Genomic DNA, 14,079 nt, shown 5'->3' on the forward strand with positions numbered 1-14,079 from the left:
TCTGTAGTCACTTCTCTCTTTGTGTCTTTTAAATCCCAAGCTGGCAGAAAATGATTTGACACTCCCCACCCTCAAACACCCTCCCCCAACAAAAACACCCAGGCATCTGCTTTCTCTCGTTACTTGATAACTCCTTAATGAATACTAACAGCTTATGTGAGAGCCTGGCCATTAGCACTAATGGATCAGGAGGACAGCTGATATGGCATGGGAAAGGTTAAAGATTACCAAAGGGGGGAGAAAATCAGCCGTCCCTGCTAGAACCTATGCACCACTCCTGCAACAAGTTCAAAATATCACAATACGTTAAAATATTACAATTCATAAAATACATTGCAATGCAAGTTATCTTTTGCCAACCTGCTGGCCACATAGGAACATAAGAAAAGCCTTTCTGGATTGAGCCAAGGGCCCATCTAATCCACCAACCTGTTCTCATAGTGGCCAAATGAATGCTGTGTGAAGCCCAGAGGCGGGATCAAAGTGGGACAGTGCCCTCCCTACTTGTACCCATTTTGTCTGCATCAAAACTTAGCACTTCTGCACTCTGATGCAACCCCACTGAAAGGCTCACTGTGTGAGCATGTGTGAACAAAAGAAGCGCATGCTGGGTCAAGACACTGGCCCATCTAACGCAGCATCCTGTTCTCACAGTGGCCAACCTGATGCCTATGGGGAGCCTGAAGGCAGCAACAGCAACTCTCCCCACTTGCGATTCTGAGCAACTGTTTTTCAGAGGCATTCTGCCTCCAGTACTTGAAGTGGAACATAGCCAGTAGGACTAGTAGTCATGAATAGCCTTGTTCCCCGTGAGTTTGAGTTATCCCCCTTTGAAGCTATTGCTTTATTTATTTGTTTATTTCAGGATTTCCCAAAGTTGGGTATCCAGCTGTTTTTGGACTACAATTCCCATCATCCCTGACTGCTGGTCTTGCTAGTAAGGGATGATGGGAGCTGTAGTCCAAAAACAGCTTGTGACCCAAGTTTGGGGAACCCTGGTTTATTTATTCTTTTATTGAAGTATTTACATGCTGTCCACTCACACAAAATGTCAAGGCAGTTGGCAATGTAAGATACTGCAGAGCAATACCAAATAACTACAGGAGTGAGTGGCTCATCTAGAAAAGAAAACTGAACAACTGAAGAGGCCTGTGGGCATAGAAAAGTCCTTAGGATATGTCTGAAGGTTAACAGCAAGGATGCCTGCAGTATCTCTGACGGAAGAGTGTTCCACAGCATGAGATCAGCCACATGAAATGCTGACTTCTAGTGGAGTCCCGTCAGGCTTCTGTGGCACGAGGGACAACTAGGAGCATTGCACAAGGGCTCCCTGACTAACCCAGGATAGAAGGGCTCAGGGAGTCCTTAAGGTTTCCTGGACTCAAGCTACTCAGGGGTCATATATTTAATCGAGTAATCATAGTTCATTTATATACTCAGTTTTCCACAAATACCTTATGCTTAAAGTAGCTCACAGAAAACAGTTAGTTTAAAGATAATAATAGCGGAGCAGCCACTTACACACAATCAACTTCTCTCCATTTCTCATTTTTCCATTTTTCAGTTCTCTACATTCCACATCAGTTTGTGAATTATTGTTTTTAATTCTCATGAAAATCCATCAGCTTTTTCATGCAAATTTCTCCTAATATACACATTTTGTATGCAAAGTTGCCCAATATTAATATTTCTGCAAAGCAATTTCCACTAATATAATGCATTTCATATGTTATATTCCTGTTATATATATATATATATATTGCATGTGACTTTGCAGAAGAACTGCATTACAGAATTTGGAGTAGAGCAGGTTTTGAAGGATGCCTTTTTCTGCTTGCATAATGTTTCGGAAGGTGCAAATTTTGTAGGTTCTCCTTTAAACTCACGTTGAATCACCTGTCTCCCCTGTGTGTATAGGGGAGCGTTCAGCTGTGCTTGACACATTCCTGAGCTGTAGTGACCTTGCTTGCCAGATCGGGGCGTCGTTGCTAGTTCTTGAGTCTCCCCTGAGAAGCCACAGTGACCCTGTTTGCCAGATGTGGGAACACACAGCAGCTTCTGACCAGGCCGCCACCACGGCAAGGGGTAGCCTTTTGTTGCTTCCTCTGCCTATTGAAACAAAGCATATGATCCAATGTCACCATGCTCCATATTTCCTTGCCTTTTGCAAACAACACCTTGTGAAACATGATGGCGAATCTCTTTGCATTATGGTGCTATGTCACATGCTTTAAGTTACTAGATGTTACTGGAGGGAGATAAGAAAAGAAGACACAAAGCTGCTGTTCTTGGTCAAAAAAGCTTCCTTTTAATTCCAGTCTATGGTTGTACTGAATGCATTTGAAACTTGGGTGGGGGGGAAAGGATTGAGTTGTAATGTTCTTGTACGCCCTGCGATGTGCTTGTATGCCTCCAGTAACAAGGCATCTTACGTCTGCATAAATAAATTAAATGAATCTCTCTCTCTAACCTGCTCTTTGATTATATCATATCTCTCTCTCTATGTAAAATTTACTGTGTGTTTATAATGCAGTTCCTTTCCTGCTGCCTGGAGTATTGCATCTGCTCGTAATTACAGACGTTTGTTTAATCGCTTGTGGATTATAAAACGGTAGTGATTAATGTCTTGTCGAAAACAGTAGTGTATGTGTGTGTAGGAAAGGGATCTCTCTCCCCCCTTCGCTAGAAGAACCTTGAAGAATAATGTTGTAAACGTGTTCCTTTTTAGGCCCCTTTTATCAGAGATCAGGGCTGGGGAACCTGTGGCCCTCCAGATTGTGTTGAACTACATATTCCATCATCTCTGAACACTGGCTGTTCCGACTCAAGATGATAGGAGTTGGAGTCCAGCAACATCTGGAGAGCTACAGGTTTCCTGTGCCTGAATTAAATGGTTAAATAAATCTGGGAGCTAAAAGGGTGGAGCCAATAAACTGGTTCTTCTCACTCAGTCCAGTGCTTTTATTTATGTACTTACCTTAGAGGGAATGGAGGAAATAATTGGGCACTAGAGGCGAATGGACAAACTAGGAGTGGGTGGGAGCTCTTGTCCTCCAGATGGTTCCAGACTGCATCTCCCAGCATCCCTGGCTATTGGCCATGCTGACTGTGTTAATGAGAACTCCAACATCTGGAGGGCCACAGCTTCCCCTGCTCTGTTTAAGATAATAGAGCCCCCTTTATCCTTATGGGACTGGGTGTTGTGAAAATACCCTTCCCTCCAGAGATGGTACTCGTGTCTTAGGCAACGAAGGGCAGCTGAGTGATAGTGTGAAGCCTCAGCAAGAAGATCCTGACTGATGGATCAGGCAAAAGTTCCATCTAGTCCAGCATCCTGTTCTCACAGTGGCCAACCAGATGCCCCAATGAGAAGCCTACATGTAGCACTTGAGCGCAGCATCGCTCTCCTCTCCTGCGATTCCCAGCAGCTTGTATGAATTCTCAGTCCAGGCCTTGTACAAAAGCAGCTTGGTTCTAACACCATGCTACCAGAGGCTGCGGGGATTTCTAGGGTTGCTACCCTTAGACAGCTGATCGCGTCAATAGGCCTACTGAGGCAGTGCATATTGCATCTGGTTGCTTGGAGTGTATGTGTGTGTTTTCCAAGAAATTGTTGGCATGCCAGTTGTTTAAGGATTTTATTCCTTCCCATTTGTTGGGGGAGCTTTAAAAGGTTGGAGGTGGGGGTGAGGGATAAGACACCAAGACACACAAATGACAGGATATGTCTATTGCTAAAAGACTTTAAAAACCTAAAGACTTTTCCCTTGATGAAGCCTGGCTGGCTCCGACTTTTTCTTCTTTTTTTAAAAAAGTGGTAGCATCTCCATTAGCATTAATAGGGTAAGTACATCAACTGAGGCATCTCAGAGGTTAATCGGGCTTCCTGGCTGGATCGGTGCCGTCGATACACAGTGGCGCCTGGTTCTGTTGGCCCCTTCAGAGGTTTTCCTGACAACACACTAACAGAGTCTTGTGTGTAAGTCATTTCCCCATGAATAATTCAAGCCAAATGCTCGGCTACTAATTGATGAACACTAATGTGTTTTCTAATCACTGCAGTTTGAGTTTTTAGCACTAAACAAAGCAGTTGCAATTGATTTGTGGCTTGTCCTCCAGTCCGTCATCTGAACTGATTTCCCCCTCCCTGCACACCACAACCATTTGGAATTTGAATGAGGAGCTTCATTTTGTCATTTCGCATATGAGTTTTTCCTTTTCTCTGGTCTCATTTCTGCATCTCCCAGAGGCCCTTTAGCTTATAAGAACTTAACATAAGAAGACTGTAAGAGGAGGCTGCAGGATCAGGCCAAAGGCTCTTGGTAGCAGGAACTTAGGAATACACCAATCGAACAGATGTGATATGCTGAGATAGGACATCAGAAGAGCCCTTCTGGATCTAGTCCAGTAGTGTCCTGTTCTCAGCAGTGGCCAATCAGATGCCTAGGGGGAAGCCCAAATGCAGAACATGAGTGCAGCAGCAGACCTCCCCACTTGTGATTCCCAGCAGCTGGTGTTAGAGGCCTGCGGCCTGAGACAGTGGACGGAGAACATAGCCATTGTGGCAAGTGTCCATGGGTAGCCTTTCCCTCCATCACAACATCTTGTGGGAGCAAATTCCATATTTCATAATGGCGCTCCGACTCAGAAGTAAGTCCTATTGAATTCAGTTCTTCCCACTCCCAGGTATTCATTCTGCAGCAGCTGCAGCTTCCAGACTGGCTTTTCAATTACGTTGATGCTGCTGCTTATTTATAATCTGCTCTTGAGTCTCGGTAATAAAATCACAGTAAAATTATACAGCCTGTCTTCAAAGGAAAGCCTGTGCAGAGTGTGTTGCAGCAGCCCAGCCAGGGAGGAACTGCAGTAGCTAGGTTCTGTCCCGTCAGGGGAAAAGATGGTGTGTGTGTGTGTGTGTGTGTGTGTGTGTGTGTGTGTATAAAGAGAGCATGTGCGCTAAATAATAGGTTCTGTGAATATGTATACATTTTCTAGCGTTATTATTCCTTCTTACTTTGGTGCAGCTTTTTAAAGGAAATGCAGTGTGTAAAGGGTTTCACCTTCATTCTCAAGTAGCTGTTGCTGTGTAACTTGCTTATAAGAGGCAAAACAAGTGCTGCGGTTAAAATGAGTTTTGCGTTAACCGTTCTTTTTATTTCATTTTAAATAGACCATAAAAACCGGGCTCACCATGGTTGGGAAAGTCGTGACCCAGCTGACAGGCACTCTGCCATCAGGAGCGACAGAAGAAGAAATCTTAGCTCACAGCAATACCCGACGCAGTCCCTTGGTTCCCGGGATCGTCACGGTTATCGATACTGAGACGGTTGGAGAAGGCCAGGTAAGAACATATTCAGATGAGCAAAACAAAATAAAAGCATGAGTCTAAAAACTTTCACTGTTGGAACTTTTCATCTTTAGCACATGGGTAGCTAGTCTGGTGCCTTTTTCGGTGCAGAGGTTCACTGCCCTTCCCAAGGTGCCACCTAAAGCAAAGGTAGGGCTAAAGGGCAGGCTGAGGAGCCTCTGGGAGCACCTCCCAGGCTTTCCCAGGGCACAGCCTGAAAACCGCTGCACACAGAAGACTGGACAAGATGGAGTGGTTGCTATGTGCTCCAGCTGATCACTGCATTCTGCGGATGATGGCCTCCAGCAGGTACCATCTTACCAGGAGGCCCGTTCTTCACCATATTTGTAGCAGGCCTCTAGCATGGTGGCACCTACTTTTCAGAGCGCTCTCCCGTCTTTCTGGAACCTCCTTGAACACCTTCCCCTTTTAAGTAGAGAGCTTTTCCAGCCTACCTCTGTGTTGGAATGGTTTTTAGATTTTATTGTTTGTGTGTTTGGTGCCCTGGGCTTCTTTGTAGGAAGGGTGGGATATAAATGTAATAAATCAGTTCTCATCAGCTGCAAGTTGAGTTTCCTGGAATGCTTAGGTAGGTGCATCTTTGTTATGATGCTTGTGATGTCATCAAGTTGCGCTGGTTCCTTCTCACCACATTGTTGACTGCTAACAGCAGGACAAAGACATAACACTGGCAAGTCATGATGGAGCAACAGTGGAAGACTCGACACGAGATGGCTGTTTGCTGTGGCAACCCTGTGTTTACTGTTGTGTCTAGTTCCACCCTGAACCCTCAGCTTATTTGATGATTTTTGTAACAACTGATGCAAAGTATAGCCCTGATTTGTTTTGAGTTCCCCCTGTTTTCCAACCTACCCACCCCACCCCCACGGGGGCTAAGATTATTTGTGGGTGGAATGGATTTATTGAACGGGAACTGCTAATTGGGAATGAATGAAAGCCAGCTCTCATGCAGCTGAAGAGGACTCAGCTAAGTGACATTTTTGACAGTGCCAAGTGTGAAGTGTCGCTCCGCATCTTTCTTGTAATTGCCCGACACTGATGTTGATTGGGGGTGACCACTTGTGTGATGTGGGTATGGCCTGATTGCAATGATGAATCCGTAATGGAGTGGGACCACCCGAGGGCCCAAAGCAACTGCTGAGAGAGAGAGAAAGGTTGAGATTGTGTTGCTTCTTAGAGGGCCTCATTGGCAGGCTTTAACTGTTGCAATACTGAGTCCTAAGGAGTAACTTGCCAGTGATCCTGAATGTTTGCACTAACCTCCAACATTTTCCAGTTGATAGTAGGTAAACAGCACTGTGCTGGCAGTGCTTCCATCAATGGCATCTAGCCACAATGGCTATGGTGTCCCTCCATCATTCGAGACCAGTATGCCTCTGAATACCAGTTGCTGGAAACTGCAGGCAGCTAGAGCACTGTTGCACTCAGGCCCTGCTTGTTGACTTCTCATGGGCATCTGACTGGCTGCATTTAGCTTTTTTCTAGCAAGTATCTATAGATAAAGTGTATTGATATTGGAACCATCCAGTGCTGAACGGTGGAAGATTCAGAACCAACAAGAAAAAGTCCTTCACATAGCACATAGTCAAATTATGGAATTTCCTCGCACAAAAGGCACTGATAGTCAACTTGGATAGCTTTAAAAGAGGATTAGGCAAATTCATAGAGGATATACCTATCCATGGCTACCAACCTTGATGGCTGTGTTCTGCCTCCAACTCTTAGACAGCAGGCCTCTCAATACCAATTTGTTGGAAGTTGCAGGATAGGAGAGCACTGTTGCACTCAGGTCCTGTTTGCCGTCTTCCCACTAAGACATCTGGCTAGGCACTGTGAGAGCAGATGGGCAGCTGACCTGATCTTTTTGTGTTCTGTTATTTTGCCTAATATTGTCTGAGAACACCTCTCTCCTCCCCACCCACCATTCCTATACAATGCCTAGTGGATGCAACATTCTGTTTTCTCTGCATTGGAAAAGAGGAGGTTTTATTTTTGGGTGGGGTGAAAGATGAACTAGAAAAAGGAAGTTATCCCATCATAAGATAGCAGACTTCACTGTTTGCAATGAGCCTCACTGCCTGTAGCATCTGGAAATAGTATGTGGGGCATGAGCATCTATACCAGTTAACAGCTTAACTATCTGAAGTTTCTGAACACAGGCAGCTCCAAATACCATGCATTGCAGTAATCTCTCCTAGAAGCTGTCAGGGCCTAGATAGTTGCACCAGATTTATTAATTATTGTTTATAGCATTTATATCTTACCAGTCATGAGCCCCGCATTACTGTCAGAGCAGGAGTAGGAGGAATGGTGGGAACCTGGGTTGGAGGCAGACATTTTGGAATGGGGAACAACGGTGCCTGCTCTATCCTTTGAACTTCCTGCAGAGCAGAGAGCCTCAGTGGAGGTTGGGGAGGGATTTATTCATCTGAAGGGGGAGGCTGAACAGGAGGATGCAGGCTTTGTTACCTAGAACCAGGCAATGCCTTTGCAGATGGGGGAGACCCACCCCACCCCGATGGAGCACACACTTGCAAACTTGACATTCTTGCAAGGGAGCATGCCACACCTCGCCTTCAAATGGGGGATGGGGAAACTTGTTGGGACATCTTCATTGCTTCCATCCAGTTCAAACTTCTTGCCCTGCTCCTAAACTCCCAGATCATGACTCTTGAGTGCTGTGCCTGTCGCCAAGCCTGTATCTTTACTTGCCTAAGTAAAGGTCTCTTTCTTCCAAGTAAGAGGCTCTGCCTCTGTATTTTGAGCCAGGACATTGCTCTCCCAACAAGGGTTTCAGGAGGAATATATGGTTTACTGCTTCCGCCTTCAATTTGATTCTCCCAACCATCCTGTGAATAGGCAGAGGTAGGGACTGACTCAAGGTTACCAGCTTCATGGCTGGGTGAGAATTTCAACTTGGGTCTCCTTGGTCTAGGTCAGGGGTCGGCAACCTGCGGCTCCGGAGCCGCATGCGGCTCTTTAACGCCTTTGCCGCGGCTCCGGGGTGGAGGCGAGGGGAGGAGGCGCATTTTCCTTTGTTCCCGCCCCAAGCCTCGCGCGCCCGACGGGAGCTCCTGCCGGGCGCGCAAGGCTTGCAGACACTCGCCCGAAGCACGGGGAGCCCTCCGGAGGGCTCCCTGTGCTTCGGGCGGCAGGCTGCCGCCCCAAGCCTCGCGCGCCCGACGGGAGCTCCTGCCAGGTGCGCAAGGCTTGCAGACACTCGCCCGAAGCACGGGGAGCCCTCCGGAGGGCTCCGCGTGCTTCGGGCGGCAGGCTGCCGCCCCAAGCCTCGCGCGCCCGATGGGAGCTCCTGCCGGGCGCGCAAGGCTTGCAGACACTCGCCCGAAGCACGGGGAGCCCTCCGGAGGGCTCCCTGTGCTTCGGGCAACAGGCTGCCGCCCCAAGCCTCGCGCGCCCGACGGGAGCTCCTGCCAGGCGCGCAAGGCTTGCAGACACTCGCCCGAAGCACGGGGAGCCCTCCGGAGGGCTCCCTGTGCTTCGGGCGGCAGGTTGCCGCCCCAAGCCTCGCGCGCCCGACGGGAGCTCCTGCCGGGCGCGCAAGGCTTGCAGACACTCGCCCGAAGCACGGGGAGCCCTCCGGAGGGCTCCCTGTGCTTCGGGCAACAGGCTGCCGCCCCAAGCCTTGCGCGCCCGACGGGAGCTCCTGCCGGGCGCGCAAGGCTTGCAGACACTCGCCCGAAGCACGGGGAGCCCTCCGGAGGGCTCCCTGTGCTTCGGGCAACAGGCTGCCGCCCCAAGCCTCGCGCGCCCGACGGGAGCTCCTGCCAGGCGCGCAAGGCTTGCAGACACTCGCCCGAAGCACGGGGAGCCCTCCGGAGGGCTCCCTGTGCTTCGGGCGGCAGGTTGCCGCCCCAAGCCTCGCGCGCCCGACGGGAGCTCCTGCCGGGCGCGCAAGGCTTGCAGACACTCGCCCGAAGCACGGGGAGCCCTCCGGAGGGCTCCCTGTGCTTCGGGCAACAGGCTGCCGCCCCAAGCCTTGCGCGCCCGACGGGAGCTCCTGCCGGGCGCGCAAGGCTTGCAGACACTCGCCTGAAGCACGGGGAGCCCTCCGGAGGGCTCCCTGTGCTTCGGGCAACAGGCTGCCGCCCCAACAGGCAGCCGCTGGCTGATTTGCTGCTATTGCTTTGCAATTTGCAGCTACTGTTTTGAAGGGGAGTGAAGAACACACACTCAAAAAAAGGTAACTTGTTAATATAACGTTTATTTCTATGAGGAGGAGTAATTCTGAGGGGTCAAACAAAAAATAATTAAAAAGTGTCAAAAAAGTTATTTTTATAATGACGAGGATAACATTGGGCTAAGAAACAATGTATGCAGTGTTATATTTGTTTTAAATGTCGCAATGGTTTTGCGGCTCCCAGTTGTTGTTTTTTCTTCGGAAACGGGTCCAAGTGGCTCTTTTTGTCTTAAAGGTTGCAGACCCCTGGTCTAGGTCAATACTCTAACCCATTTTTCCCCAACCTAGTGCCCACCAGATGCTGTTGGGACTCCAACTTCCACCAGCCTCATGGCCAAGAATGATGGCAATTGTGATCAAGCAACAACGGAAAGGAATGGTATTGGGGGAGTGCTACTCTACTTAACCACACTGGTGCACAGAACAAATCTGGGTCTCCTGCACTTCAGTTTAAACCATATTGTGTGCAACTCACTATGCCGATAGTCCTCTTTCCCACCCCCACCCCAATTTTTCTAAAATAACAATTGTTTTTCCAGCTTCAAACGTGTTGCTTGGAGCCTGTTCCTTGAGAAACCGGTTCAAAGAAATACTTTCTTCGTTTGACCTCCAAGGACCTACTTAAATGCAAAATAACACGAAACCCAAAAGGTGGTGAGGGAAACCCCAAATATTTCATTTTAAGTTTTTATAAGGTTCAATTATCTCAGTATAAGGTTGTTGATCCATTCAGAGTTTATTATGCTTTCCTGGAAAGTATTTTCTTGGCTTTTCCTACAGTGCCAGGAGAATGGGCCAGGGGTGGGGTGGGGGAGCGGAGAAGGCAGAAAGAAATTCTACTTCATAAATTTCTCATGAAGCCTTTTTTAATGCAGTCATTATTTCTGACGTTCAGTGTCTGCTCCCAGACTCCTCCAGCAATAGCTTTAGTAATAAAATGATTTATCTTAGGTTTTTAAGTTGCCTTATATATGATTTAGAGGATTTTTGTCTGTAATGAACTTGGCCTCTGATCTTTATAGCAATCGTGAGCCAGCCTGCTTAATGGATTTGGTGAAAAACTTTGGGGGTTTTGTAGTGTATGAGTGTCGTGTATAGGTGTAAAAAGAAAAGCGCTTGAGTTATTCAAGTACATGGTGAAATATAAGTAAGGCATTATTGCTAAGTTGAGGGTTCCGGGTTTTTGGGTTTTTTTGTCTGACGCCCCTGAAGTATCACAGAATAACTACAGGCTCTGTACTTGGACTATTCCAAGCCAGGAATAACATGCCAGCCCTTGTTCTTTTGAGCCTGGGGATCTTGAAACACTGTTGGAATTAACAATTTAGAACTTTTCCAGTGGTGAGGGTGGGCCTCAGTGTTTTGCAGCATGATCTTCATAAAAGGAAAAGGTATTCTGCCTGCAGTTTTTGCTTTCTCAGTCCCTCAGGTCTCTCACCAGCCTGTTGTCATGTCTCCCGTGTGGCCAGCGGCTTATGACGGGCCAATATAATAGAGTCCATAAGAACCTAAAAGGAGCCTGACTGCTGGATCAGGCCAGAGGCCCATCTAGTCTAGCATCCTGTTCTCACAATGGCCAGCCAGAATGGAAAGCCCATCAGCAGGGCTTGAGTGCAACAGCCTGCTGTCCACTTGTGATTCTCATCAGCTGGCATTCAGAGGGTTCCTGCCCCCAGTACTGGAGGGAATCTGCATGCAATTCCTTCTCACCTCCGGCTACCAGGAGAGTGGCTGCATGCACACCATACATTCTACAGCACACAGCTTTCCCCAAAGAATCCTGGGAGCTGCAGTTTACTCGCCCACAGAGCTTCAATTCCCAGCACACATAGCAAACAGCAGTTCCCATGATTATTTGGGGGAAGTCATGTGCTTTAAATGTGCGGTGTGGTACACACAGTCGTGGACTTTCCCCTCTTGTTCTCACAACAGTTCTGGAAGAGCAAGTTCAGAGAGATTTAGGTTACTTGGAAAATGACCCTGCATACCTGAGATTTGAACCCAGTTCCTGTGACTTGTGTACCCTGAAAAGCTTACTTAGAGACCGTACAGTATATGGGAGAATAAAGGTTTGCTTTTGCTCTTCAGGCTGTGGAACCTGTTGGACGGAAAATATTTTAGTGAACTTTTCTCAGCACAGACACCTTTTTGTGAAAAATTGCTTGTGGTAGCAGTTTACGTAGTCAGCCCCCAACAGTGGTAGTTTTTGAAACAGAACTGTAGCATCAGGTTATATATATATATATATATATATAGTTGAATTATTGGACTTGGCTGTTGTGTTTATATTTGAAAGCTGAATAAAAATAATTACCGAGAAGCCCAAACAACTTTGTGGTCAACCCAAATACATTAACAAGGTTTGTGAGCTTGTTTAAACTTCCTTTTAATGAAGTGTTAGCAAACTTTTCAGTTAGATGTAATGGTCGTTTCTTTGGAGCCATCAATTAGTTGAAATGAGTGAAAACAAAGATATACAGATTTCCTCTTTTTCTGCCCCCCTTCCCCTAATTGAAATTAAACGCATAAACTTTTAGTGGCTGGACTGATGTTTTCTTTTGACCTTTTGATTTTTGACTTAATTAATTCATTGGGTGGGACCACCCAGAGTTGGTCTGAAATAATGACCTTTCTCAAAAGCCTTGCAGTTTTGGACCTCACTTTAAACCTGCTAAATGTCTTGTATAGCTGATGGAAAATGCATGGTAACAGAAAGAAAAAGGAGCAATATTTTTTTATTGCAACAGTTGCCCTAACCCAGCCTCCCCCAACTTAGTGCTCTCCAGATGTTTTGGACTACGACTCCCATAAGTCACAGCCAACAGAGTCTTCAGGGCTGATGGGAGCTAATAGTCAAAAATTTCTGGAGAGCACCAAGTTGGGGAAGTCTGCCTTGATCCAGTAAGTCAAAGCATGCATAGACCTACACTTGCTAAGGCTAGGTACTCGAACCCAGGCCCGGAGGGTGTATTCTCCAAGCCATCCACTCTGCCACCCGTCACTGGCTGAAATTTAGAGGAATGCGGTGTAACTCAGTGCAGAGCAGAGCGCAGAAATCGATGTGCAGTGATTGGACGATGCTGTCCTGTTGACCAGAAGGTCAACGTCCTGGCTGTCAATGTGGGTCAATGTGAAGGTCAATGTGGCTGCTTCAGAAGCTTCATAATGAACCTTGTTCACATGCCATGGTGAGCCAATCTATGGTTGATGTGGACCAGGTGGACTGCTTTTCTGCTCCACAAAGAGCAAACCTCGGCTACAGCTTGTGGTTAGCAAGGAGAAAGAGTTTAACCTCGAGCCTGGGCTTGGACGATGCGCTGCACAGCAAGGGAGCAGAAAAACCAAGGAGCGGCAAAGCAGCTGCAAGCTTCTCTCTGGGAGTCTTCAAATTTGCACAGTCCCTTTGGCTTACCATATTGTGTGAATCACTGCCTGCCAATCACAGGGTCCAATGCGGAAGGGTTGTATCTCAGTGAATACAAAAGGGCCTGTTGGGATAACTTTAGAAGAGTAAGAGTGCCTGTCTTGTGAATTTTGGTTAAGGAGGAGACTTTACCTGTTGGAATCCCTCTCTCTCTCTCTCTCTCTCTCTCTCTCTCTCTCTCTCTCACACACACACACACACACACACACCCCAACATAATGAAGTAGTTTATCATAGGAAATACATGACTGGTAGAAAAAGTTCCTCGTTTTAGTCTAACTGGTCTAGAGAAGAACAATGCAGCCATCTTTATCCTTTGTTCTCTTGGAGGGTAGTTCAAAGATGACTTTTTATCTTGTGGTCTGAGAGATAGGTGTGAGGAGCAAGAAGTTATAAACAGGATGCAAACTTAGATGTATCTTTCTAAATAACAAAGAGATAGAGAAGTCAGCATAGAGATAAAGGTACAGGGATAGTTTGGAAATCGGGAGGTTCCATATCTGTCTTAACTCCACACAAACCCCTCTTGTACAAGCTGAGTTGCTCTCAAACTTCCAACAGGGCCCATCTTCAAACCCTGATGTGCTTAGGTAGGACTGGGAAAGACCCGTGCCTAAAACCTTGTAAAGCTGCTGCCAGTCTGTGTAGACAGTATTGCTCTAGATAGGCCACTGGTCTGATTCAGAACAAGACAGCTTTCTAGCTTCTTATGAAGGACCCCATAACCAACACACCAACACTGGAATGCTTACTCTGTTAGCCCTCTGGCTTTTGTTTCAAAAGGCATTGCCCACAATCTTTCAGAATCTATCTCTGTGCCGCCATGAGGGCTAGAAGCTTGGTGTAAGGTAGGACTTGGTATAAGGCAGCTTCCTGTGTGCTTGAAGGCGGCAGCAATTCTGAGCCCACACAAGTGACTCACTAGGCCAGGTCATTGGGCACTGAGATTCCTAGTTTGAACCTTGAGCTCTTTTTATGTATGCATTTATTTCCAATTTTGAGCTGCCTAATAAAAAGAAAATCCTCCAGGTGACATGCCACATCAAGCGGAATAAAATGTAAGAGCATAGCATACCAACGATTCAATAA

General features: G+C 47.0%; 1 protein-coding gene across 6 annotated transcripts in view; it reads left to right on the top strand.

Annotated features, from left to right (window-relative positions):
* BCAS3 (BCAS3 microtubule associated cell migration factor) overlaps positions 1 to 14,079 on the top strand; it is a 454,783-nt gene that overhangs the window by 76,403 nt on the left and 364,301 nt on the right. For all 6 annotated transcript variants that reach the window (XM_083714443.1, XM_083714445.1, XM_083714447.1 and 3 more), the window contains exon 12: positions 5,171 to 5,341. In XM_083714443.1, coding sequence (XP_083570569.1) covers positions 5,171 to 5,341 — 171 coding nt within the window. The remainder of the gene's footprint in view (positions 1 to 5,170; positions 5,342 to 14,079) is intronic.

This window comes from Podarcis gaigeae (genome assembly GCF_964106915.1).
Source record: "Podarcis gaigeae genome assembly, chromosome: 15".
Classification (NCBI taxonomy): Eukaryota; Metazoa; Chordata; class Lepidosauria; order Squamata; family Lacertidae; genus Podarcis; species Podarcis gaigeae.